The 23,935-nt window shown below is 40.3% G+C and overlaps 1 protein-coding gene across 4 annotated transcripts; it reads left to right on the top strand.

Annotated features, from left to right (window-relative positions):
- Positions 1 to 605: 605 nt before the first annotated feature.
- On the top strand, positions 606 to 23,421 carry tasor2 (transcription activation suppressor family member 2). 4 transcript variants are annotated; one of them, XM_083916693.1, is made up of 23 exons: positions 606 to 979; positions 1,293 to 1,441; positions 1,792 to 1,887; positions 1,971 to 2,043; positions 5,254 to 5,345; positions 5,442 to 5,579; positions 6,283 to 6,416; positions 6,519 to 6,535; positions 6,636 to 6,735; positions 6,848 to 6,942; positions 7,024 to 7,130; positions 8,254 to 8,326; positions 8,448 to 8,519; positions 8,627 to 8,734; positions 8,840 to 10,768; positions 11,168 to 11,924; positions 12,075 to 12,537; positions 14,941 to 18,531; positions 21,429 to 21,551; positions 21,637 to 21,790; positions 21,892 to 21,997; positions 22,253 to 22,434; positions 22,742 to 23,421. In XM_083916693.1, exons 1-23 carry the CDS (start codon positions 946 to 948, stop codon positions 22,837 to 22,839), a joined length of 8,691 nt encoding a protein of 2,896 aa, XP_083772819.1. In that variant the 5' UTR covers positions 606 to 945; the 3' UTR covers positions 22,840 to 23,421. The 4 variants fall into 4 exon arrangements, 3 of the variants coding, with proteins under 3 accessions (XP_083772819.1, XP_083772820.1, XP_083772818.1); XM_083916694.1 differs by having other exon boundaries at positions 8,627 to 10,768; positions 11,609 to 11,924; XM_083916692.1 differs by having other exon boundaries at positions 8,627 to 10,768.
- Positions 23,422 to 23,935: the final 514 nt, after the last annotated feature.

Genomic DNA, 23,935 nt, shown 5'->3' with positions numbered 1-23,935 from the left:
ATTACTTATGCTGCACTGTATCTTCCATTGGCATTCTTGGTTTTATTTCATTTTAAATATATTTTATTTTTTGTAATTATTTTGTCTGAATGACATTTCATATGTTTCCTTCCAATTATTTTAATGTTTTATGTAAAGCACTTTGAATAACCTTGTTGCTGTCTTGCCTTGCCTTGACTTTTGAGTATCATTACATACCTACTTTCCTTATACTAAATACTTAACCTTAAATTACACACCAACACCAGCAGACATCAAACTTTGAAATACGTTTTCCAAGGCCTGTTGGCAAAAATGTGTTTCCACTGATCTGAACTTCCCCCACAATCTATACAGTAGTTACACCAAACTAAACTACACTGTAGCTACATGAAGGATATTGTAGAACTCCATTATCTATCTTAAACTACAGTATCACGTCAAAGGTAGAAACACACACAAATGTTCAATACTATTTCGCTTAGTAGGCTAATCATTCATTTTTTACTGAGAAGAGGACACCAGGAGAAGTGAACCGCAGGCGCTGTCGAGCTTCAACTACTGCCTCCACCACCACCACAGTTTGGTGTAGACTTTCAAGATGGATGCTTCGTCTCGATAGGTTTCTGTTTCTTTTTCGCAACGGACTATACACGCGCCGCTGCCCCCTGCGTCAAGATGGGGGGTGTATCATAATTTAAAGGATTTACAACCCGTGAAACGACAAACGTTGTTATAAGTGTGTTTATATATATTTTTTTTTGCTTCTACGTGGCCAGGGCATGTCGCTTATTTTGTAACTTCCTGGTTGTCGCATTAATGTGTCTCTTGAAACTGCGGCAAGTTAACGTTACTTTGAAAGGTTTACTGCATACACGGGACTTTATAATCTCGCTTTAATGTTTAGAGACGACTGTTTTAAACGAAGGGCAAAGGGACAACGACACATTTCACAAGTGTTCAGCAATGGAAAGTGGGAATGCTGGAGCCTCGAGTGAAGGTGATGGGCTTTTTTTTTTTCTCTCCTCGTGTAACTTTCACTTTAGGATTCACAAGGAAACGTGGGTCGGATGTGTATTCCCCCCAAACTATACGAGAGATATATGACCTTATAGTTGCTGTGTGATTAGACCAAAAATTGACGCGTAGGTGCGGTGTCGTGTCTCAGGACAAGAAGTCCCAGCTGTAGAATAACTTGGAAAGTTGTTTCTTTTCCCTTGAAGAAAAGCGAATACGCACTTCGCTGGGATTTCGCAATATCGCTTGTATGTCAATATAAAAGCTCATGTTTGTATTTTTTTGTCTACTTTTAGGTGTTTTAGTGCCGGTCTCGGAAAGTTCTGGCGTCTTTCAAAACAATATTTTGGCTCCACTGAAAAGTGCGTACTTGTATGAGGAGTCAAAGCAGTCTTTCAGGTATGAGTCCGCTGTGTTGGTGAAGAATTCAGCACTGGAAGAAAAGGTCAGTCTAAAATGTCCCCCAACATTAAGATGTCATTAAACATTAAGCCACATGTAATGGTTAACCTTAAATATGTCCACATTTAACCAATAGCTGCACAGGGTTTGATGTCATGAACACAAGTTAAACAAAGGAGAAGTCAATTTTGTTGATTACTGTATCTTTTGACTATTAAATGTGAATATAGGAGACTTAACTTGTATATCATTTATGTAAGAAAACTTGGGAAACAAGTAAAATGAATGCATGAACATAGAAACAGCCCTTTATTACTATGAGAGGAACCTCAAACATAAGATCCAAATTTTGACACTTTTGAAACTGATTTTTTCTTTCTTCTTTTATATCAGTATAATGCTTTCCGAGCAAAGAGAAAAGAAGCAGGGTACTCAGATGAGGATCTACAGGAGTCCTTTGGGTTTCTGCTGTTTGATGATGTCAACAAGGTAAAAGCTGGCAGACCTGAGGAAAAAAATAATGCTCTGACAAATCATACAAGTTTGCTGATAGTGTTTGTATTTGTTTAAAGGCGAATGCACTTGGAGAAACAGGTGTGCTCACTGGAAACAGCATATGCACAACTCTGGGAGATCCCTCGAACGGTAACTTAAACTGATTTCTGTTTTGCAACCAGTAGTGAAAGCGCAGTGACATTTTAGTATGGGCAGCTCAGCCATGACTGAACAAGAGGTCGTATTACTATGCAGAAACACAAAGTTAAGATCTGTACACAGCAGTTTCTGTATCTTATAACATAGATATGCTTACTGGATTCTTTTTCAACATGCAAAATAATTACATGAATCCTTTCTCATTCATTTTAAACATTTTATCCCAAGTTATTACCTTGATAGCCATATCTAGGTCATTGTCCATGCATGCAGTCAAGTCCAAAGGATCTGTCGTTTAGATCCAGCCAAGGTATGGTGCATGTGGAGAGTTTGGTGCTCCACTGCATTTGAAAGTGAAAGCAAAAAATATAGCAATAGGAATCCTTACAAATGAAAGTGAAAGAATTTAGATTGTGAAACAGAAACCATAAGTTGGTGCATAGCAGTTCAGGAAATTCATTTTGTCCAAGCCATAAAGTCAGTGAATTTAGCATTTGTTAGGTTTTTCACTGTTCATATTCCTGTAATCTGAAATGTTTCTGCTCAAATGTTTTGTCTGATAATCCTCAACCGCCCAGGCTGTGATAAGTGTGGAAGTTATCAGGCATAAACATTGGTCAAAGTCCTTGTTTTTCTGTACACGGTGGTATGAAACCACACTGGATTGGCACATGAAGACAAGCTCCACTGTGTCACATGTAACTGAATGTAGCAGCGTTGCACAGGGTTAGCCTGTGTTATACTTCACATCTGTACGTATTTTAGTTCCCATGCAGATTGCAGTACTATAACAGATTTCCTCAATTACCTTCTGGTAATTAACTGATTTTTTTAACATTATGGCTGCATTTATTAATGGTTCAAAGAGATGTTTTGAAAGTTTAGACAGTTGGTATTTTGAACATGTCGTAACCTATCAACACACTTCTGGTGGGGGAGTATAGGAGACACACCAAACCGGTTATTGGCTCTTTGTTTATCCTCTTACATTTGCAACCTGAGAGAATTCACCTGAATGTCACTCTTTGCAAAGTGTATTATCTAACCTCATTCATATGTCAGTGCATTGTAATTATTTTATTATCCTTTTTACGTTTTTAGAACATGAGGTTTGATGACATATTGATAATTTCTTGGATTTTATTTTTTTCAAATTACTTTTTATTTTTCAGTTACCTCACTTCCAAGAAAATTCACTATGTTGCAACCCCTGCCCCTTTTTTTTTTTAATCCTCCCCAAGACACGTTAGAAGAAGTAAAAGTAACTATTAAAATCCTTGTATCTGGTGGCAATTAGATGTTATGTTTCTGCTGCTAGGAGACTATTATTTCTCCTTGTGTAATCAATAAAGTTTATTGATTTACCTTGTGGAAACTAGCCTGTGAATATTCTCATTTGTCCAGGTCATTGTTATCCCCAAAGCAATTTCAGTCAAAAGCAACTGGACTTGGTTGTTTGTCTAGGAAGACGTTTCACTTCTCATCTAAGAGGCTTCATCAGTTCATTTACGCATCTGACCAGGTTGGGACTGGTCCAACTAACTGGTGTGGAGATCCAGGTATTTAACCTCTCACAAGGCCGATGATGTCACTGGAACCCTTTGTGCTCCAAGTGCCAACGGCCATCATTAGAGTGGCAGTCGTTGGTGGGCAGTTGGTTTTGACTTTGTTAGTGCTCTATTGAGTCTTAACAACAGTCGTTGGAGTCACAGGAGGCCATTTGTGAACAGTTGTTCTTTGAGGTTAGATTGTTGAATCTCCTGGGAAGGGATGAAAGGGCAGCATTGTAAATTGGAGATAAGTGGTTTCTCAGACCTCCTCTGTTTAGTGATGGTTTCTCTACTTTTGCATAGATGGCTTCTTTTACTCCTCTTTCAAACCATCTATCCTCTCTGTCCAGGATGTGGACATTGCTGTCATCAAAGGAGTGGGCTTTCTCCTTGAGATGTAAGTGGGCAGCAGAGTCCAGGCCTGAGGGGTAAGCTCTCCTGTGTTGGGCCATGCGTTTATGCAGTGGTTGTTTGTTTCTCCAATGTAGAGATCTTTGCATTTCTTTGTTGCTTAGTGTTATTCCTTTAAAGAATTTCAAAGCCTTTTCCTCTACTTCTTCCATGTATAGATTTGCCACAATAGGGGTTTTATGTTGTCCAATGCAATGAGGAATGCAAAGATCTCTACATTGGAGAAACAAACAACCACTGCATAAACGCATGGCCCAACACAGGAGAGCTAACTCCTCAGGCCTGGACTCTGCTGTCCACTTACATCTCAAGGAGAAAGCCCACTCCTGTGAGGACAGCAATGTCTACATCCTGGACAGAGAGGACAGATGGTTTGAAAGAGGAGTAAAAGAAGCCATTTATGTAAATGTAGAGAAACCACTAAACAGAGGAGCAGGTCTGAGACACCACTTATCTCCAATTTACAATGCTGCCCTTTCATCCCTTCCCAGGAGATTCAACAATCTAACCTCAAAGAACAATTGTTCACAAATGGCTTCCTGTGACTCCGACTGTCGTTGTAACCCAGTAGAGCACTAACAAAGTCGAAACCAACTTCCCACCAACAACCGTCACTCAAGACGGCCGTTGGCACTTGGAGCACAAAGGGCTCCAGTGACATCATCGGCCTTGTGAGAGGTTAAATACCTCGATCTCTACACCAGTTAGTTGGACCAGTCCCAGCCTGGTCAGATGCGTACATGAACTGATGAAGCCTCTTGGATGAGGCTTCCTAGAATTCCTAGACTAATAACCAACTCCAGTTGCTTTTGACTGAAATTCCTTTGGGGACTTGTGGAAACTAAGATATAAGTGCTTGATTAGTGCAACCACCGATCTATGAAAAAATTGCCTTAAGTATCTACAATATAATGTACACCCCTTATGGGTAAGTGTGGCTAGATTTTCGTATTATGGCCTATTAAAGACTGTAAAAAGAATGTAATGTAACATTGTTTACAGTTATTGTTAAGTAACAACTGGTGAGGTAATTCAGTCGTTAAACGTGTGGTGTCTTTGACAGCTGCGACACATTCATCTTTCAAGGTTCGGCTGCTGTAGGATTGTCAGTTGTTTGGAAAGACACTTTGAAGTTATCAGTTTATTACTATATTTTTTTATGATGTCCTCAAATCTTAATTAGTGACACTCCCTGTATTTATTTGTAACTGAACACATTAAGTTTTATGTGTTTCCTCAGGTGTTTACATATCAATGTACTCTGACTGTTTGGATCTAAATCGTTGGTATCATGGGAAATCTGGATACATTGCCATGATCAGGATGACAAAGGTATTGAAAAAAATAAATGTTCATTCACGCAGTTATGTGTTTTCATTCCAAGACAACATTTCATGAATCATCATTGTCCTTCCTTGTTACCAACAGGGTAAAGTTAAAAGGGTTTTGGAGAACTACACCCAGAATTTCACTGCACTCACTGTGGGGTTTGACTGTCACGTGTCAGAACAGTTGCCTTCAGTATCTGCCAATACCAGCTCCTTTCTTGCCTTTGAGAGAACCCAGGTAAGAAGAGGCATGTGACTGGTGATGAAAACCATACAACACAACTTTTCCCACTCTACTTTTAAAGAGTGCAAACAATAAGAGCTGAAGCGGTTCCTCAAGTAACTTCATACTTGTCCTTATTTATTCATTTATTTAATGTAACTATACAACGCGCTGTTTCTTCACGGATGATTAATTAAAGTCGCACAAAGGGCTTGACACTATGGACACCACATGCATGTTGGACATATGTTGTCAAGAAGATGGAATGGCACAGATTACAAAGTGGAGGAAGAGAGGAAATAGAGAGGGGCCAAGAGAGGAGACACACCAAAGAAAAAGACAGAAAGCGTTCAAAGTTGGGATTATTTCAAGCTTTAACTAAACGAAAACTCTGTACAGTGTATCTAATGTAAAAACCAAACTATCTTACCACAATGGCACAACGTCAAAGATATGGCACCTACGCAGCTCTGTTCACTAAAAGTCAGATGCGGCACGCTTGTATATTGCTTAAGTATGACGTTTATGTTTTTTGGACATAATATTGTTTGCAATTTAAGCAATACAAATTTTTATAATAAGGAAAAAGGAAATCTGTCTGTGTGAACATCCTTATGAGGACAATATTGTTGAATACCATAATGCATGAATGCATGTTATGAAGGAAAAATAGCAGAGACACAAGGCAGCTCAAGTGCATCTTGTTTTATTATTGCAGTATTACATGTATGAACTGCTAGATGATGGAAGCAATGCGGCAGCTCAATCTCCCAGTGCTGCCTGTCCCTTTGCCATTGTATCGTTTTCCTACACGGATACAAAAGCAACACTTGCAGCACCACGGGAGAAAGGGTACTGTATTGCTACAGCAACACATGTACTTAACAGAAGGCCATTTCATACAAATTGAGAATAGTGAAGTCATATTGATTGTTTCCCGATTTCTCTTTTCAGTGAGGAGAAAAGACTTGGTAAGTAACATGTCATTAATATCAAACTGAAAATAGGCTGTTGTGAATTCCCCAAATTTTAAAAATAATTGTTTTATTTGATAATATTTTTTTCTTCCAGTTTGTCATTACTTCCCGTGGAGGGGTCAGCTCCAAGTAGGCACCCAGCTCTATGATGTTAAGCTGAGGTCTACAGCAGGGGCCTTGATTCCTGCTAAAATGTAAGTTAAAATGTACACAGAAAATATACAACTCTTTAAATCCTTAAATATCTTTAAGAATTTAGATTACAACCTATCTTCTGTGCTTTGTCTTTTTCTTTTTCCATTAAAGGCCACCGGTGGTGAAAATTGACAGAGCCATTTCCATGTTTGATCTGAGACAGCTGTTGCCAGGGGCAGTCTTTGAAACCTGCTTCTCTGGTGAAGGTGTGCTGTTATATTAGAAATATTACAAAACTAGTGTCTTGAAAAAAGTCTGAGATTTATTGAACACTTATTGTTTTTCAGTCTCTCTGGATGGCTTATACTGCAGTCTTTTTGAGTTGTTTTCTTCTGAGGCGGAAGAAACCAACTCACTCTCTTCACTTCTGCAGGAGATCAAGGAGAAAGATCTTGTGAGTTTCTGTTTATTATCAACCTTTCAGAGCATGTAGGGCTTAGTCATTTCATACATCCCAAGCCAATGCCCGACTCATCATTACAATGAGAGTAGCTGGTCTACCTACACAGACAAATGAACATATGTGTTCTAAAAAATAATAATAATAAATAAAAACACATATCTGAGACTTAAAGCAATTCTTACATTTCTTGCATGTCTCAGTTAGAGCACTCAGCGCTTCCCTCCAAAGTTTCACCCTCTTCCCCCTGCCTGACCTCTGACACTCCCTCCTCCCCTGACACGTGCGTTGAGAGAGAAATGCTGCCTTCAAGTGCCATGGGAAGTCCGAAGTTTCAGACCCCCAACTAGGCAAAGTGCACTGGAACGCCTGTCATATTGGAACCTCCTACTATCAAATTCAGGGAAGATCGACCTACCCCAAATTTGCTAGAATGATTGGTCAGACTTTTATGGATAGGTATTTAAGACCTGGTGGATTTCTTTTACATTTTAGTGTGCCATATGCGTATTAGGAGCATTTTAAGTTTACAAAAGAAAAGTGTAAAAATGCTAGAGAGAAAATAATTGCTTTAAGGTTGACTAAGGTGGTGCAGTGTTGGACGTTTGTGGGTGTCTGCAAAGAGGCATCCACCCCATGTGGGTTTTAAACCCCCCAGCCAATAAGAGCATGCAAGCTGAGCAAAGCTTTGATTCCCAAATGCCACTTTGTCATTCCCCTTTCCCTCAGCGTTGCATACTGACACACAGGGCACAGAGCAATGTACAGTACTTTGCACAGAGCAGACCTTCACTCACTCTCTATCTCACTCAAACAACGCTGCACACTCTCTCTCTCTCCCTCTCTCTGGCCGTTGAGCCAGGAAGGAGAGGAGGGGGGCTGACTCTGAATGCTGTATGTTTACTAACAATAAACCGCGTATTACATAATATACCTTTAAACAAGAAATTGATTATTAAAATTCTCATAATTGTCTGTTAATTATCAACTCAGTAGTTTCAGTATTGGGAATATCCCATTTCATACAACACTACATGATAATATATATATTATTGAAATTGATTTGCTATCCAATATCCAAAAACTGTATCTGATAATCTTTCTCATTTATACGCAGGCTCTCACTATTCAGCTGAATGATGGGGGTTTTCTTATCTTGTTGCACTCCTCCAATTTCCTCACATATGATGGTAAGAAAAGGATGAACTATATTGTCAGTCTCATGACAACTTGCAAATTTCTATCTTGGTTTACAATCATAAATCAATTCAATTTCAGCCACATACAATGTCTTTGTGTCCCCTACCCCAGATACTGGGTCCAATGCAACTGAAGTCCTGCAGGGCATGTTTGTGTTTCCAGTGACAAAAGTGATACAGAGAGGTGATCACAACATGTGTTTTACAGTGGATATTTTAATTTGATATGTTGATATATTTATGAATACAAAAGCAGCTATTAAACAAGTAATCTTTCTTGATTTTTCACAGCCATAAAATTTGGACAGAGGAAGCCTACCATGTCACCTGAAATCCTGCGGGTTCTACCAGTCCTAAGTTATGCAGAGGGTGAAGTTGAGAAAACACCAATTGACCCAGGTGAAGAACTGTGTGAAGTCTTGGCACAGCATATGCAGAGTTATGCTGCACTGATAAATCCTGGGTTGGCATTGAGTCCCTCAAAGGAAGTCAGTGTCTTTCCAGATCAGTATGATGTGCCGGATGCCCACAAGCACCTCTACTCATCCCCGGAGTGGACTGAATGGGCATGGCAGACCTTCAGGTCATACCTGAGCAAACCCGTCTCTTTTCAACTGCCAGTGTCCAAGGCTTCAGAAATCCTTGCGGCTGGACAAGAGGAGCGAATAGAAGACCTTGATGATGATGTCTACATATGTCCGTCATCTCCTGAGGAGGCACCAGCGAATCCTGTTAGCATGGAGGTAGATTACCCGTTGACAGGCCCCAGATCTCCTGTTAATGTTGAAACACTTCTGGGCAGTTGTATAACAAGTGCTGAAACACAGCTTGAATCAGCTGTGCCGCAAAATGTTGTACCAGATGATTTGCAAGTTGGAAATGCCACTAAAGACACCCCCAAATCTGGTCTGACTGTGCTGAACAAATCTGATGACATGGGTGAAAGAAATGTTCTGATCCCCCCTACATCAGATGACCTTCCTGCTGAGCTGATTGTCAGCATCACTTCAGCAGAGCAAACTGTCACTGATGAGAGTTTAAATCTGATCAGTACGGTGTCTACAACGAAGCATAACGACTTTCAGCTTTCTGATTTTTCAACAGCCAAATTACATGTGGCAGGAGTTAACTCTCTGAATGTTGAGACTGTTTTGGATTTCCCTGAGGTCACCAATCTCACGAAAACAAAAGCAAGGAAACTATGCAGCGGACATGCCACAGGTCAGAAAAAGGTTGAGACTCTAGTGGAGGATGGCAACTCAAAGAGTCAGAAGGAAGTCCAGGCCGAGGAATCATCAGATCGGCCACAGTTGAGTATTCCTCTAAAGATCGATCGGAGGATAGTACGAAGGCGAAAGTGCACATTCAGAAAGTCTTCAAAAAATGAAAAGGTGAGCTCTGCTTCTTTTGGTTTAGCAATTGCAGAGGAGAAAAACACTGAGACTGGACAGAAGAGCGTGGGAAGCAGCATTTTAATGGAACTTGAAGCTTTTACTCTGAGAAAGAAAACAGAGCGCTCGGACTTGAAGCCTGTCATCAGCGAGTGTGGAAGAATCTTGGTTCCTCATGGCTCTGTAGATATTGCGGATCAGATTAAGTCTTTCAAGAATACGTTTCAATCTGCAAAAGATGATCAGTGCCATGAGAAAATGTTTGTTGATAACTCTGTGAATGTTCATGACATTGACATGGAGCAAGACTCTAGCACTGCTTCAGAGACATTAGTAGATAAAACAGATCTCACTACATCAAAGGATGAAGGGGACCATCTTCAAAATGCTGCTGTCAGTAATGTTAGTCCAGAACATAGTATTTTGAAACTGTCAGATGATGGCAATAGTTCATTGACTTCAAATCGAGAGAATAGTGAGCATTCTTTAAGGACTGATGGCACAGCAACTCCTCCCTCAGAAGCAGTTACAGAAAAACACACTGATACCCCCTCCGCAGGAAAGATTGCTAAAAAGGGGGAATTTCTGTTGAGTAAATTAAAGTCTGTTCTTCTAAGAGGAAAGAGAAAAATGGATCTCCTTGAGTCAGAGCAAACAACTGCAGACACTTCCCAAGACACCGAGCCCTGTCTCAAGAAGGGTAAAGTTGGTTCAGACACTGGGATGCTGAAGAGTAATTATGTGATTACAAGCGTCCAGGAAACAAATGCGCGTGCAGAGGAAGTTTCGAAGATGCTGTCAGTTGACCCTCTTTTTGCATATGCCCTAGGACTGACCCCTAAAGAGACACCAGATAATATGCAGAAATGTGAGGGCCAGGATACTCAACTTAGTGAACACTCATCAGATACACAAGAACAAACCCTTCTAGACAAACAACCTCAAATCATACAAAAGCCTTCCTCAATCTTCCCAAGAAGGGGAAGGATTAAAATGCTTAAAAAGCATCAAGACATCCCTGCAGAATGTGTAAAAAAGAAATGTAAGTTGTATTTTTTAAATTCTGAAATGTGGAATGTTTGTGCATGATTTGTAACATTTCTTCAATATTGTGTATGCCAGTTAAACTAACTGACCCTTTTCTTGCATCTGTCACCTCTGCAACTGTCCTCAGCATGCTACTGCTTTACTTTGCGATGTCTTTGCTTGTGCTTGGCTTGCTTTTGCTCCTTTCTTGCTTTTGTTGCATTTTGCCTACCCTATGCATCTACACCCAAACATGGTGTTACTGACAAACCAATTCCTTTCTTCGAAACAATATAATATTTTACAAATTGGTGACAGGTTCTGAATAGTAATATATTGGTATTCAAATGCTTTCAATGTGCTACTTTTTATTTTCATGCTGTTTCTCTTTTTCTCCTCTGTTTTGTCTTCACAGGGTGGTTGCATTTTCAAACACCAGCTTGTTATGCCAGTGAAAATCTCAAATACAAAGATTGTACTAGGGATAATTCTGTCAGGAAGACTGTAAAGGAAAAAATGAACAGTGCTTGCTCATCTACAGATGCTTTGAACTTACTTGCTGACTTGGCACTCAGTGCCAGTATTGACCAGGTTCCACCACAACTAGACCCAGCATTTCAACGAAAACCTGAGCCAAGTTTGAAGAAGTGTGACCTTACAAAAGATGTTACAGGTGCTGAACAAGAGTCAGTTCTTCATGCTCTGCTTAGAAAGCCTGCTGCTAGACCCACACAGCCTCTTGAGTCTCCTTCACCACCAAGCCATCTTGTGGGATGCAGTGAAGTGGTTGGTTTGGTATCTAAAGAACATGCTTACTCATTGCCCCCGTCTTCCTCTCTACTGTTGGGTTTGCCAGGTACACCTTTCCAGGTATCCCCTTTAAGTGGTTCTACTAGACTGCTGCACCATCACCAGGCAATGTATGGCGATGGAATTAAAATACTACAACCCAACGTCAGCCAGGAAGACCGAAGTGAACAAGACCACAGGACTCCAGAATACCTGAAAAAAAACATGATGCGCAGAAGAAAGTTCAGACACTGCCGTGCCTTTGTTGACAAGAATGGATCTATCCAAGTCACAAAGCGATGGAAAGAAAACTATGACTTCAATCAAGACAGCAAGTTTACAAGTGACTCAAAGGATAAAGCTATTGTCCGAGCCTTGCATGGGTATGTACATAAAAGTAAAATATTTATATTTTCACATAATATAAGTGCTATACTTGCTTATTTGATAAAGTTGACTTTTAGTTCAGATGACATGATCATCAGTTATTCAATTGCAATAGCTAATTTATGTATATTTCACATCTTCGATAGCCCATGGGATTTCTCCATGCAAGACACCAGTGACGAGGTTCGGCTCATTGTCCACATGTGGATAGGTCTGTTCTACAGCCGGTCAACAGCCAGATTCTTTCATGTTGACTCAAACCAATGTTCAGAACAGAGTGATTCTTTGGAAATGTCTAGTGAAACGGGTTCATCCCCGGCTCAGTCTGAGCTCAAGGCCAATTCATTTACGCCTTTCCCAAATGAAACAGACACTTCAGAACTTTCTATTTCAAAAGCTTTGGACCTCAGCAAAAAACATGATTCTGTGTTGGACAACGGATCTGTGATTTTGGACTTGTCACTGAGAAACTCCAATGCAGGGATTATCCCTTCAGATCCAGAAGTCACCAGAAAGCAGATTTCTGTGTCTGGTGATCCAAAAGAACCCATTGAAACCTTGAACACACTCAAGTCATCTGTGGGACTGCAGGAGGCAAGCAAAATTCAGGTTTGGTTCTAATGTTTCTGTTACAATAAAGATAAACAACTATGCATTTAATGTTTTTGTAAGGATTTCAAATGTCTTTAGAATATAGAAAAATAGATGGATCCAATTTGTGTAGTTTGTCATGTACTAATAGACATACAATCATTTGCACAATTAAGGGACTACCCATTAAGAACTATTTAAGTTCATGAGGTGAGTTTGAAAGCAAGGCAAGTTTATTTGTATAGCAAAATTCAACAAGGTTATTCAAAGTGCTTCGTATAAAACATTAAAAGCATTGGGAGAAATGACACAAACTTAAACATTTAAAACACATAAAAAATCACAAAAAACATAAAAGATTTAAAACGCATAAAAAGTAATTTAAAACATATAAAAGATGTTTACAGTTACAGAAGTTACAGTGATCTACTTTTTTGGTCTTAGTGAAGACTCGAGCAGCAGAGTTCTGAATTAACTGCAGCTGTCTGATGGACTTTTTAGGGAGACTTGTAAAGACACTGTTACAGTACTGCTGAATATAAATGCATGTACACGGTTTTCCGCTGACACACAAGTCCTTTAATCTTTGATATGTTCTTTAGGTGATAGTAGGCTGACTTTATAATTGTTTTAATGTGGCTGTTGACGTTCAGGTCGGAGTCCATGACTACACCTAAGTTGCTGGCTTTGTTTGTGGTATTTAGCATTACTTTTTGAAGCTGGGTGCTGACTTTTGATCGTTCTTCCTTGGCTCCAAAAACATAATTCATTTTTTTTCTTTGTTTAATTGGAGAAAATTATGTTTCATCCAATCATTGATTTGCTCGATGCATCTACTCAGTGCTTTTATTGGACTATAGTCGCCTGGTGATATAGTTAAATAGATGTGTGTGTCGTTTGCATAGCTGTGGTAACATATGTTGTTGTTTTTCATGATCTGAGCCATTGGCAGCATGTAGATATTAAACAGAAGAGGCCCCAGAATGGAGTCTTGGGGAACTCCACATGTAATTTTTGCCCGCTCAGATGTGTATTTACCTACAGACACAAAGTAGTCCCTGTCCTTTAAGTAGGATTCAAACAATTTTAATGCTGTGCCAGAAAGTCAGTGACAGTGGAAGGGACAATCTACTGTTTTCTGGCTAGACCATCGGAATGGGAGTCACAAGCTCTCTCAGAAGCCCTCAGAAAAATCTGAATTCTGGCGGACATTTAGAGTTAACTTCACTACTCGTTTTGGTTTATTCTGTTAATCTACCAGGTTCTACCACCATCTGATATAAAGACTCTGAAATGCTATTTGGCTGCTTTTATCCAGGAGCACAAAATTACCCCTACTACATATGGCTGGTGCTGCTCTGCTCCTGCACAGGCCTCAGCTCCTTCTCCTCCAGAGGTGACATTCCGCAGACTGATTGCTATTTTCAGTGTCTAGTGTTCAAGTTAGACGTTGGGGTGGCTGTGGCTCAGAGGTAGACCAGGTCCTCCTTCAATCACAACATTGGTGGTTCGATCGCGGGTTCTTGTTCACATGTCAAAGTGTCCTTGAGCAAGACACTGAACCCCAAGTTGCTCCCTGTACACTTTGTGGCTGCCGACTGCTCCTAATGTTTAGGATGTGATGCCTGCTGCCCAGCTAACCAAGTGCCAGGCCCTTTATTTCTTTTCTTGTGGGTGTTGAAACCAGAACTATTTGGGCTCAGACTGGCAAAGTTGCATGGCCCCAACTACTAGGTGATCTTGTGTAGACTTGTCTCCAAAGCTTTAAGGACCCCGGTTGGGCATATTCCTTTGACCTTCTCATACTGGTGCCTCTAGACATGGACAAATTTGCAATGGGAGACCCTACTGGAAGTATTGTCCCTGAAAACCCAGCTCCCATGCAGAACTCAATCATTGATGCATACTCCTGGTAGAGCAAAAATAGGTGATCTGCAGTTGACATAGGGGTGAGCTTCAGAGCTTCTAATGGTTTCCACTGTATAAACCATGTACCAGAAGAAGTATTGATGCTTGTGTAGTGTCTATCATATCCATACTTGTGTACTCAAGTAATGCGCACACTGCCAAGATGGACTGCACATACAATGCCACTGTATGACTGAAAGGGACCGCCTTTATACATCCTGTTTATTACATTAGGGTTCTGTGTCATTCACAGGCAAACTTAATGCGAAAATGGATACTTTGTTTATGACTGTTCTACCTGCATGTCAGTCAGAAACTAGTCTTGTTGTGATTTACAGTATTCACTGTTTGAATTGTGTATGAATAGCAAGAGTGGCCTTGAAAAAGCATGTCAGAATTTTCTGAACATTGAAAAACTACGAAACAGCAGTAAAGGTTTTCATTGAACAAAATATATTTGTAATGGATAATATGCTACTTTTATTCTTATCTGTTTTGTTTTTCTTTTTTCAGTGTTACAAAAAGATGGCACACTACACACAGATGTCAGATGCAGAGATCATCAATGAGGTGAATGATGTCAGAAGATCCTATGAAAATATGAGGAAAAATGCTGGGAGCCTGCAGCGCACTGATGTACCATCTTGTAAAGTTGATGGAACATTCATTCCCGTACAAAAAGAGATGGGAAGTGCACCCATTCAGCCCGAACATAAGCAAACTACTTCAGGAACTGGCCATGTGTTACATGGATGCAACAATAGAAAAACATTTATAAAAGATGGCAATGAGAATTCAGAAGCTATAGAGAGATTAGTGGAAAAGCATGGAAGAGATTCATCCAAATCTGTGACAGACGAAGAGATATCATCCAACAAAGAAGCAGATGATGTGTCTCATACCGTTGAGCATGATGAAATTGAATGTAAAGATGCAAAAAACTGGGAAGTAGAAGAAAAGCCATACCAAGGAGGCGATGCAGAACCTTCTCCAAAAGTGATTCAAACAGAGGATTATTCAGCAAACGGTAGCAAACTATCAGATATAGTCTGCAATGGAATTCATTTGGAAAATGAGAAGCTGTTATCTAGGGAGGAACCTATAGCACTCTCACCAGACAACGCTGAAAATTTTAATGAAGATGTGGATATATGTACAGTACAAAAAGGTCAAGCAATTCAAGAGGAAGATTCTTTTGGAAAACAAAATGCACTTGATGAGACAGATACTTGCATTTCACCTGTGGAAGCTGACAGTAATTTGAATGCTCAACCAGTACCTATGATGTGTGATGGCCCAGACTCAGGAAAGAAGAATTACATTATAGAGTGTGATCCCAAACCACCATTAGGAGAGCAACCACCTGAAGTCGACAAGGAGGAAGATGCAAGCCATGATTTACAGCTGAGAAAGCTGTGTGCAAATGACAGTGCATTGACAGATGAACATGCCATTTCAGAAAAAACTCCTCACATTCCATCAGAAATGGAGGCTGTTCCTACTCAACCTGCAGTTGAAGAACACTCAGAAAAGGACATTTGTCTGGCAGAAAAGGCACATTATCAGACGGCAGCATTACCCATGTCTGTGGGGAAAAGTGGTTCATTGGCTGGATCTTATGCTAATGGTCCTCTTCTCAAGACAAATGACAGTGTTGAAACAAGAAGCCAAAACAAAGAAATGGCAAACTACAAACTAAGTTGCAATGATCTTGAAGATGAGAATAGCCGATCAATTTGGGGAGAGCAAAAGGTTGATAACGCAACTGAAAAAGAAGACTTTCATCATCAGTCTCATCCAATTCAGTGTGAAGCTCAAGTGGTATTGACTGAAGAAACGGATCTCAAACAGAATGAGAAAACAAATGAGAGATTGGAAGAGGTCTATTGTGGGGTAATAATTCCATTAATTGGAATAGATGGAGAGGATACAGCACAACCACATGACTTCTACTCACAGGTCAAGGTTGAAGCAGCTGGCCAAGAAGAAATACCATTTACCAGTGAAACTACCGACAGTAAAAAGACAGAACTGTCTGCTGGCAAAATCTCCATTCCGCTACTTGATGTAAGTGAAACCAACGAGCTAGTGGTCTCAGGAAATGAGTCTGATGACCGGTGCCCTACCCCAACAATGGATGAGAAACCATATGAGTACTTGACTTGCTCTGGCCCAAGTAATAATAGTGCTTCTGCTTTTAGTGGCAATGAAACCTTCAAAAACATGAAATGTCTTCATACATCCATAAATGATGAGGTACCTCACAAGTCTAAAGTTAATGATATTGAAAAAAGAACTCTAAGAGTTCTACAAAGTATAGACGTGTTCCTTTCAGAGTCAAGCCACACTGACACATCCAGCCAGATTAAAACAGCTGATTTGAAACACTCTCTTGATCAGACCCCTAACCCCAGAAGCAAGTACATCCCCACTTGTTCAGCCCCAAGCCACACCTCATCTGACTTTGAGGACATAGAAATAAGCAATACAATGCCAGCAGTGGTTTCAGTCTCTGCCACACAAGACCTTCACATAGAACCGACAAGTCACTTTCTTACTTCACCTTTCAAAAGTAAACTAGAAGAAGTACTTGGTGTAAAATTGCAGCTAAGCAAAACTGACTTGGTTCATCAACACAATTTTGAAAAAACAGATAAATTACAGGAAACTTCAGTTGGGCAAGATTGGTCTCATTCTTGCAGATCCATTCCCCCTACTGATAGTTTTGAAGCCATTAAACCTAATATTGACCAAGATCGACATAAGACAACATCACAAACCAATTTAAGTCAGGAACCGCACTCATTCAGTCAGCGTCCTGTCATGGCAGTGAAACCATCTAAAAGTGATGAAAGTCAAGCAGATTGCATCTCTAAAGACAGACAAATTGAAAATGCTGTAATGTCACATTTTCCCATAAATAAGCAGACTAAACCCCCTGTAGTCACATACACCACACCCACTACCAGGCTCTTGGAGAAAAAGACAGAAAGTCTAAAGGGAACCTCTGAAGGACTAAATGATGACATGCAAAACGGCAGGGAACTTTCTTCAAGGAGCAGTTGGTTATCAAAGGTTGATGACAGTAAGTCTAATACAGGTAAAGCTAAATTGGTTCTTCTAGATCAGCACCAAGTAAGGGACATTTCCAAATTCAACAAGATCCCTTCATCATCTCTCCCCATGCAATCTTGTGAATCTGCAAAAAGTTCCTCTAAACTTGTTGATGGAAACCAGGGTTTCATGCCCTATGATTTAGTTGAGAAAGTTGGGCAAACAACTACAGAGAGCATTGAGATGGATCAGAAAGACTGCTCAGACCCATCAACTTCATATGCAGATTATAAAGATGGTGGCATAATAGATGAATGTCTCTTTCTGGGACCTCAAAGCTCACTCGTGTGTACGATCAATAACACCAGTCAGAACAGATCTTATTCTATTCTGGACCAGGTTTCTCAGAGGTGCCTACAAGATGACCCCACTGAGGCATCAATGGAGCAGGAATGCCTTATCTTCTCAGATCAAATGAAACAACTTTTGAAAAAGAGTAAGAGGGGATCAATCCGCCAACAGGACACACATGGCAAAATCAGTTTGTCATGCCCCGGTCCTGTGACTGTGCACTTTGGCAGTCTTGAGGAACAGGAAGATGTGGAGGATCACTTGAACTCACATTTGGATGCAGTGTCACTTGTTGGACAAAAAATCAAGGTAGACATGCCTGAAAGAAAAGACGTGGCAGACACCGCAGAGGAAGAAAAGACTTTGCATCCTCAAGAGTTATCTCGAGGAACAGGAAACCCAATGGAACATGCTGAAGTTTCTGGTATGATTTCAGAGGAAGCAAGACTGTACGAGGAAATGATGAATGACGTTTGTGCTGTCAGAAAGGGACCATCTAGACCTCAGCACTTTAGAATGGATAGAGGTTACCCAAGGATTGAACAAAGTAACCATTTTGACTTCTGTGATCAAATGAAGAGAGAGATGGATGACTGTTTTCGCAGTAATCTGAATTCAGTCGTGAAGAAATCCTGCAAAACAAAGTACGGATTCTACATATTGGTGACATCAGATGATCCCTTCTTTGTGGAAACCAAGGTAAGACAAGTTATAGTTATAAATATATACTATTTATAGCTTGCATTCCTTAAAGCTTCAGTTGGCAAGTCTGGCAGATTGAGTTGACCCATTCAAATTTCGAATGTTTACAACTCTCACGCCCCTCACCCTCTATCACCGAGCTCCTCCGTGCCGCTCTCCGCTCTCAAATCGAGTGCTCGTCAATGCACGTGCACCAGATTCCTGTGTGTGTCTTCTCTCAACGATAAACAGCATGGAGTACATGCTACATGGAGGTAGGCTGGCTAACTCACTGATAGATAGCAACTGCTAACGTCATTTAGCATTTCCCTAAACTAACACCAAACGTCTGCAGTAGCATGATAAGAGTCCTTACACAATAACAAAAGCACCAACAACGTAGTTAGTAAAATCAGAGTTTATTAAAAGTGTTTTGAAAGACTTACCAACTCGACCGGTAGCAACTTTATGTAGATTTCAAATGCAATCCAAAAAAGGAAGGAGCGCATTGATGATTTCTTCCAGCAAAACACGTAAACCTTGTGGTTTGAAAGTTTGGTGAAATATAAGTTAATAATAGATGTTAAAAGGTTTGGAAAAGTCCCACAGCATCTTTCCTGCAGCGCCTAAACGGCACACGAGGAGGCAGGGGGCAGGGGGTGTGTGCTGCCGGACGACGCACAGGGAAAGACCCCACTAGCAGCTAGCCTGCAACTTGAAGTAAAGAGAGTCAGAATGGTTCAGGTTTGTATCTTTCCCGGCTTTAAAACAAAAATGAAAGCTTAAAACCAAGACACTTTTCATAGGATGCCATTGCGGTAAGATGACCATGCTCTGATAAACCAGTGGCTTATTGTTTTGAATCTGGACATAGAGACGCTTAGGCAGAGGGATTACCGTGTCTGCCACAAACCACAACGCTTAGGTGTTTTGCTGGAATTAATCATCAATGGACTGCCTCCCTTTGGATTGCATTTGTTATTCAACTTGAATGGACTTTACTACGAGAGGAGCTGGTACCGGTCGAGTTGCCAAGTCTTTCAAAACACTCTTTGAATAAACTCTGATGTCAATTACCACATTGTTGGTGCTTCAGTTAATGTGTAAGGACTCTTATCATGCTACTGCAGAGGTTTGGTGTTATTTGGAGCAGTATTAGTGGCTAAAAAAGCTGTTTAAATGTATTCAACTCGCCCAATCAATTCAAACCCAGCTAATCCGTGTACGCCGCATTTTGCCGTAAGCGACTATTAGCGGAATTTCACTTTAATGGAGAGGGGTCATGTTTATGGTTTTGCGCACAAAACTGCCTACGTTTAGGCCACTGGCTCCATCGTGGGATCTTCCCACAGTGCTAGGTGTGTGAAGCAGCGTGCTGGGCCTCGCCCTACACATTTGCTGCAAGGTTCTATAAGTTGGATGTCACAGCACCAACTCTAGCGAATACGGTCCTGAGCGCAGGCTCTTCTTAGAGCATAGATCCTACCAAGTGATGCCCCACTGGGGACAGTTGTCTTCTTCACAGGCATGTCTGGCAATTCGGGAGTCAGTATTTTCCCATACGAAACGCATACTATGAAAGAGAACTTAAGGTTATGGATATAACCCTGGTTCTCTGATTAGCATGAGTGAATGTCTCACCAGACAACCCTTCTTGCTAGAGAAGCGAGGATGAGGTGAGCTTGTTTTGAATGATGACTCTCGCTATGTCAGCCTGTTATATAGGGGGAGGGTCCCTGCTCTTCCTGACATAGGCGTCATCAATGCCAGCCAATAGGGGGCTGGCGTAGTGTTATTGTGCTTCTGATGAGGTCACGCAGGAGGCGTTCCCATAGTGAGACAATGCTATGGGAACGATGCTAATCCGAGAACCGGGGTTATATCCATAACCTTAAGATACCTTGTTTCTAGCGGACTCTTTGACGGTAAGATGTAATTGTTGCCTGTTTTTTCAGAGCCTCCATCGTGTCATGTTCACAGTCGCTATGTGTGTGTTCACTTTTTGCTTTTGTCAACTTCATTGACACACATTCACCTCTCTACTTCCAGTCCATTCCTATTTCACTTCGGCCCTTACTACAAGCTAGTGACGTCTGATTGGGATGGCTTTCAGGGTCAAGAGCATTAGCTAGCTACATTATCTGATAGCTACATTATATGATCCTCTCTGACAGATGAACTGGCATTTGTGTGCTCACAAGATTGGCCATGAATCCCCATTTTCCTGTTTGGCCTGAGTAAACTGTGTGCATGTGACAGTATTTAACTTACTTGTACACTGCTGAGGGCCTGATTTTGCCAGGCAATGTCCAGTAGTAAAAGTCCATCATTTTGGCAGCAGGTGATGTAAAGCAAGCTGTTTTAAACTGTCAAGTTTCAACCAGTGAGTGCTAAAGGTGCTAAAGCTAACGTTAGCCTTAAGCTAACAAACCCGGTAAGTTGGCTCGAGATAATGTGTTACTAAACAGCACTTCAATGGCTATAAGGCAAAACACTTTAGGTAAGAGGTCAAGGGACCCTTTTCAGAATGGCCATGGCAGTTTTTCCCTTGCCAAAATATAGCCTATCTTTGGAGCGTTATTCAGCCCTTTCCCGCAGGTCTCTAACTGGGGTGGCCAATCATATTTTCGTGTTTCATGTCTTTTTTAAAAATTAAATGTCTCACTATTTATTGGGTCAGTTATTGTAGTATTGGTTGATATTTGAGGTCACTGAGTAGATGTAAAAGATCATATCAAAGAAATGCTAAATTGAAGGATTGCATACAGCCCGTTAATAACCCATACATATATTTGCAGACACAAAATATACAAAAGCAAGTCAAGACTGAACTCATTTTAATGTTAAAGCAGTTTAAGTTTCACTGATGGAAATGACTTTTAATGCTTTGGTTATTTCTCCTTGATTTTCAAAAGGCACAGTTAGAGGCAGAGGGACACACTGCTGTACAGCCATCTGAGTTCTTCCTTGACGAGGATAGTTATTCATCTCTAATCATTGTCCTCAGGAACGAAGACATTGCAGAGCACATTTGTGAGGTAATACACCAGCTGGTGAAAAATGTCATGAGATAACTTTTGCGACAGGTAATCACAAATGAATGACTGCTTTTGGCCATCGTAGGTCCCGCATTTGCTCGAGCTGAAGAAGTCACCACGTGTGCAGTTTGCTGGAATTGACGAACCAGATGATGTTGTGAATCTGACCCATCAGGAGCTCCTCACAAGGGGTGGATTTATAATGTTCGACAGAGCAGCACTGGAGCCCCTCAGCATTTGTATGTGTACTTTTAACTGAATACCAGCTTTCTATTGTTTGATATATTGTCATATAAGCGGCCAATTTAACTACTGATATCAACTTTGTATGAATTTTAAGGCAACATAAAAAAAATGTCAGAAGTCTTGCAAGAGCTAAACAAAACAGGGAAGTGGAAATGGATTTTGCACTACAGAGACAGCCGTCGGATGAAAGAAAATGCAAGGTAGGTTCCAACCTCCCACTGTAGTTAACAGGTGTTCTAAGTCTTTTTTTGATAATCAAGTTTTTTTTTTTTTTTAAAACACTCTTCTTTATTTGAATTTATATAACTCTCACAAAATGTCCTCATAGTTTCAGTTACCATACGGAGTGTTTTCCATCATTTCATAAGGAACGGATGCTGATTGTGCAGTTTCTAAAAGCTTTTCTTTAAAAGTGTTGCCTGTCTGAACATTATATATCCTCCTCTCATATCCAGGTTGAGTGCAGATGCCAAAGAGAAGAAGAACTACCTAAACTGGTGCCAAGAAGCTGGAATATTGGAGGTTTTGCCTTATCACGAGTGTGACCTCATGTCAAGAGATAAGCCTGACTATCTCACCTGTTTGGTCCGTTTGCAGGTCCAGAATATATTATCCCGCTACCCTGTTTTTATAACTGGTGAGACACTAATGCACAACTACATTAACTCTGCCTTAACATCTAATGAGTCTCATGATATTGTTTTTTTTTTTAAAGCTATTGTTTGCAAGATTTTATAAACATCTCTACTATATAATTAAAGGTGATTGATTTCAATGCTTTAGTGCCTCAAAAGTAACTATGTTAATTGGACATTAAAAAGATCCCCAAAAGTAACACAGTAAGTCTTACTGGTTGAGTTCCTGCATTGTGTCTGGGTGAACCTGTAAAGGTTTTAGTTATGACAATGCAAAATGGACTGACATGTTTTTTCTTTATCCTACAGCTACAGCAACAAACAGCTCATTTGGAAAGAAAGGAATCTTGGCGATGACTTTTGACTCTTTCTTGACGTATTCTCCGGACAAAAAATGTACAGCCTGATGTGTAAAAAGTCAGATGGACACACGTAAGCTGTGCTCGTTCAAGAACACATGAATGAAAAACTCACTGGATGTGAGGGAAAAACACCATTTACTATTTTATGGTCATTTAAAACATACTACATTTTAACGTTTCTTTAGTCAGTTCAGCTCTTGTTATTTGTATATTGAGCAATAATTACCAATTTTGATTTGCCGTGTTTTTGTTTTGTTTCATTTGTCAACTAAGTTATTGAGTTATTGGACAGTGTGACAATGCCAATATACTGGCAGGTGTAAATACTGTATGCATTTTGTATTATATTTTTTATTGTAAATTGTTTTCTACAGTGTATATTTTGTTATTTACAGTCCTTGAGACACAGGCAGTACAATCCTTTTGCAGCAAAGTTTTTTTCTTTCCAAATGGTTCATATTTGATGTATTCAAGTATAATACTGCACACTGCTGCTGACAGTGATTCTTAAATCTTGAGTGTTGACTAGTTGGAGAACAACAGTTTAACAATATTAGCCTACTAAGCACTTAAGATATGTATGTTTCATGACTGTACAGAGTAACTGCACTGACAATAAAGAGTTCTGTTAAATTGAGTTTCTGTAAAAGTTCATCCATATGAGCTGCCATAAGAAGCTATACTTGATGACTCTGACTACTTTTACTGCACTTGCCAGTTTTCTACTGCATGGGGACTCGCCTCCCTTTTATTAGCATGTCTTTCTTTGTTTTTGATTTTTGCACTACGCATAGTATCCCCCCAGAGTAGGTGGGCTTCTGCAGCTTATCGCCGTAGCAACACAGCATGAAACTGCTGTCACATAATCTTCAATGTGACACTCACTTGATCCTTTCATTAGCAACCATTTTTGTGCACTTCATCAATTGTACGGTGTAATGTACAGCGTAGCTTTATGAGCCACCTTTTTTTTTTTTAATCTGGGTTGGGTGATGTAAAAAATTGGGGGTGCTAATTGACAGAAGCCTGGCTATTTAAAAATGGTTGGTTTGTATAGGATGTCCTGTGTCGGGGATATGCAGTGTTTTAACTCCATCTTTTAGTATCGTCTCAGCTTGCTTAAAACCTCGACCGAGGACGT

This window comes from Echiichthys vipera (assembly GCF_963691815.1).
Source record: "Echiichthys vipera genome assembly, chromosome: 7".
NCBI lineage: Eukaryota > Metazoa > Chordata > Actinopteri > Perciformes > Trachinidae > Echiichthys > Echiichthys vipera.
The sequence above is the reverse complement of the archived record's forward strand: the minus strand, read 5'-3'. Positions and strand labels throughout refer to the sequence as shown.

What these genes read in the sequence shown, in the direction of transcription:
- tasor2 (XM_083916692.1), top strand. Translation starts at nt 946, where the DNA reads ATGGAAAGTGGGAATGCTGGAGCCTCGAGTGAAG. An exon ending in CAATTTCCTCACATATGATG is followed by an intron (nt 8,327 to 8,447) that starts GTAAGAAAAGGA and finishes CCCCTACCCCAG; the next exon opens with ATACTGGGTCCAATGCAACT. An exon ending in ATTGTCCGAGCCTTGCATGG is followed by an intron (nt 11,925 to 12,074) that starts GTATGTACATAA and finishes CATCTTCGATAG; the next exon opens with CCCATGGGATTTCTCCATGC.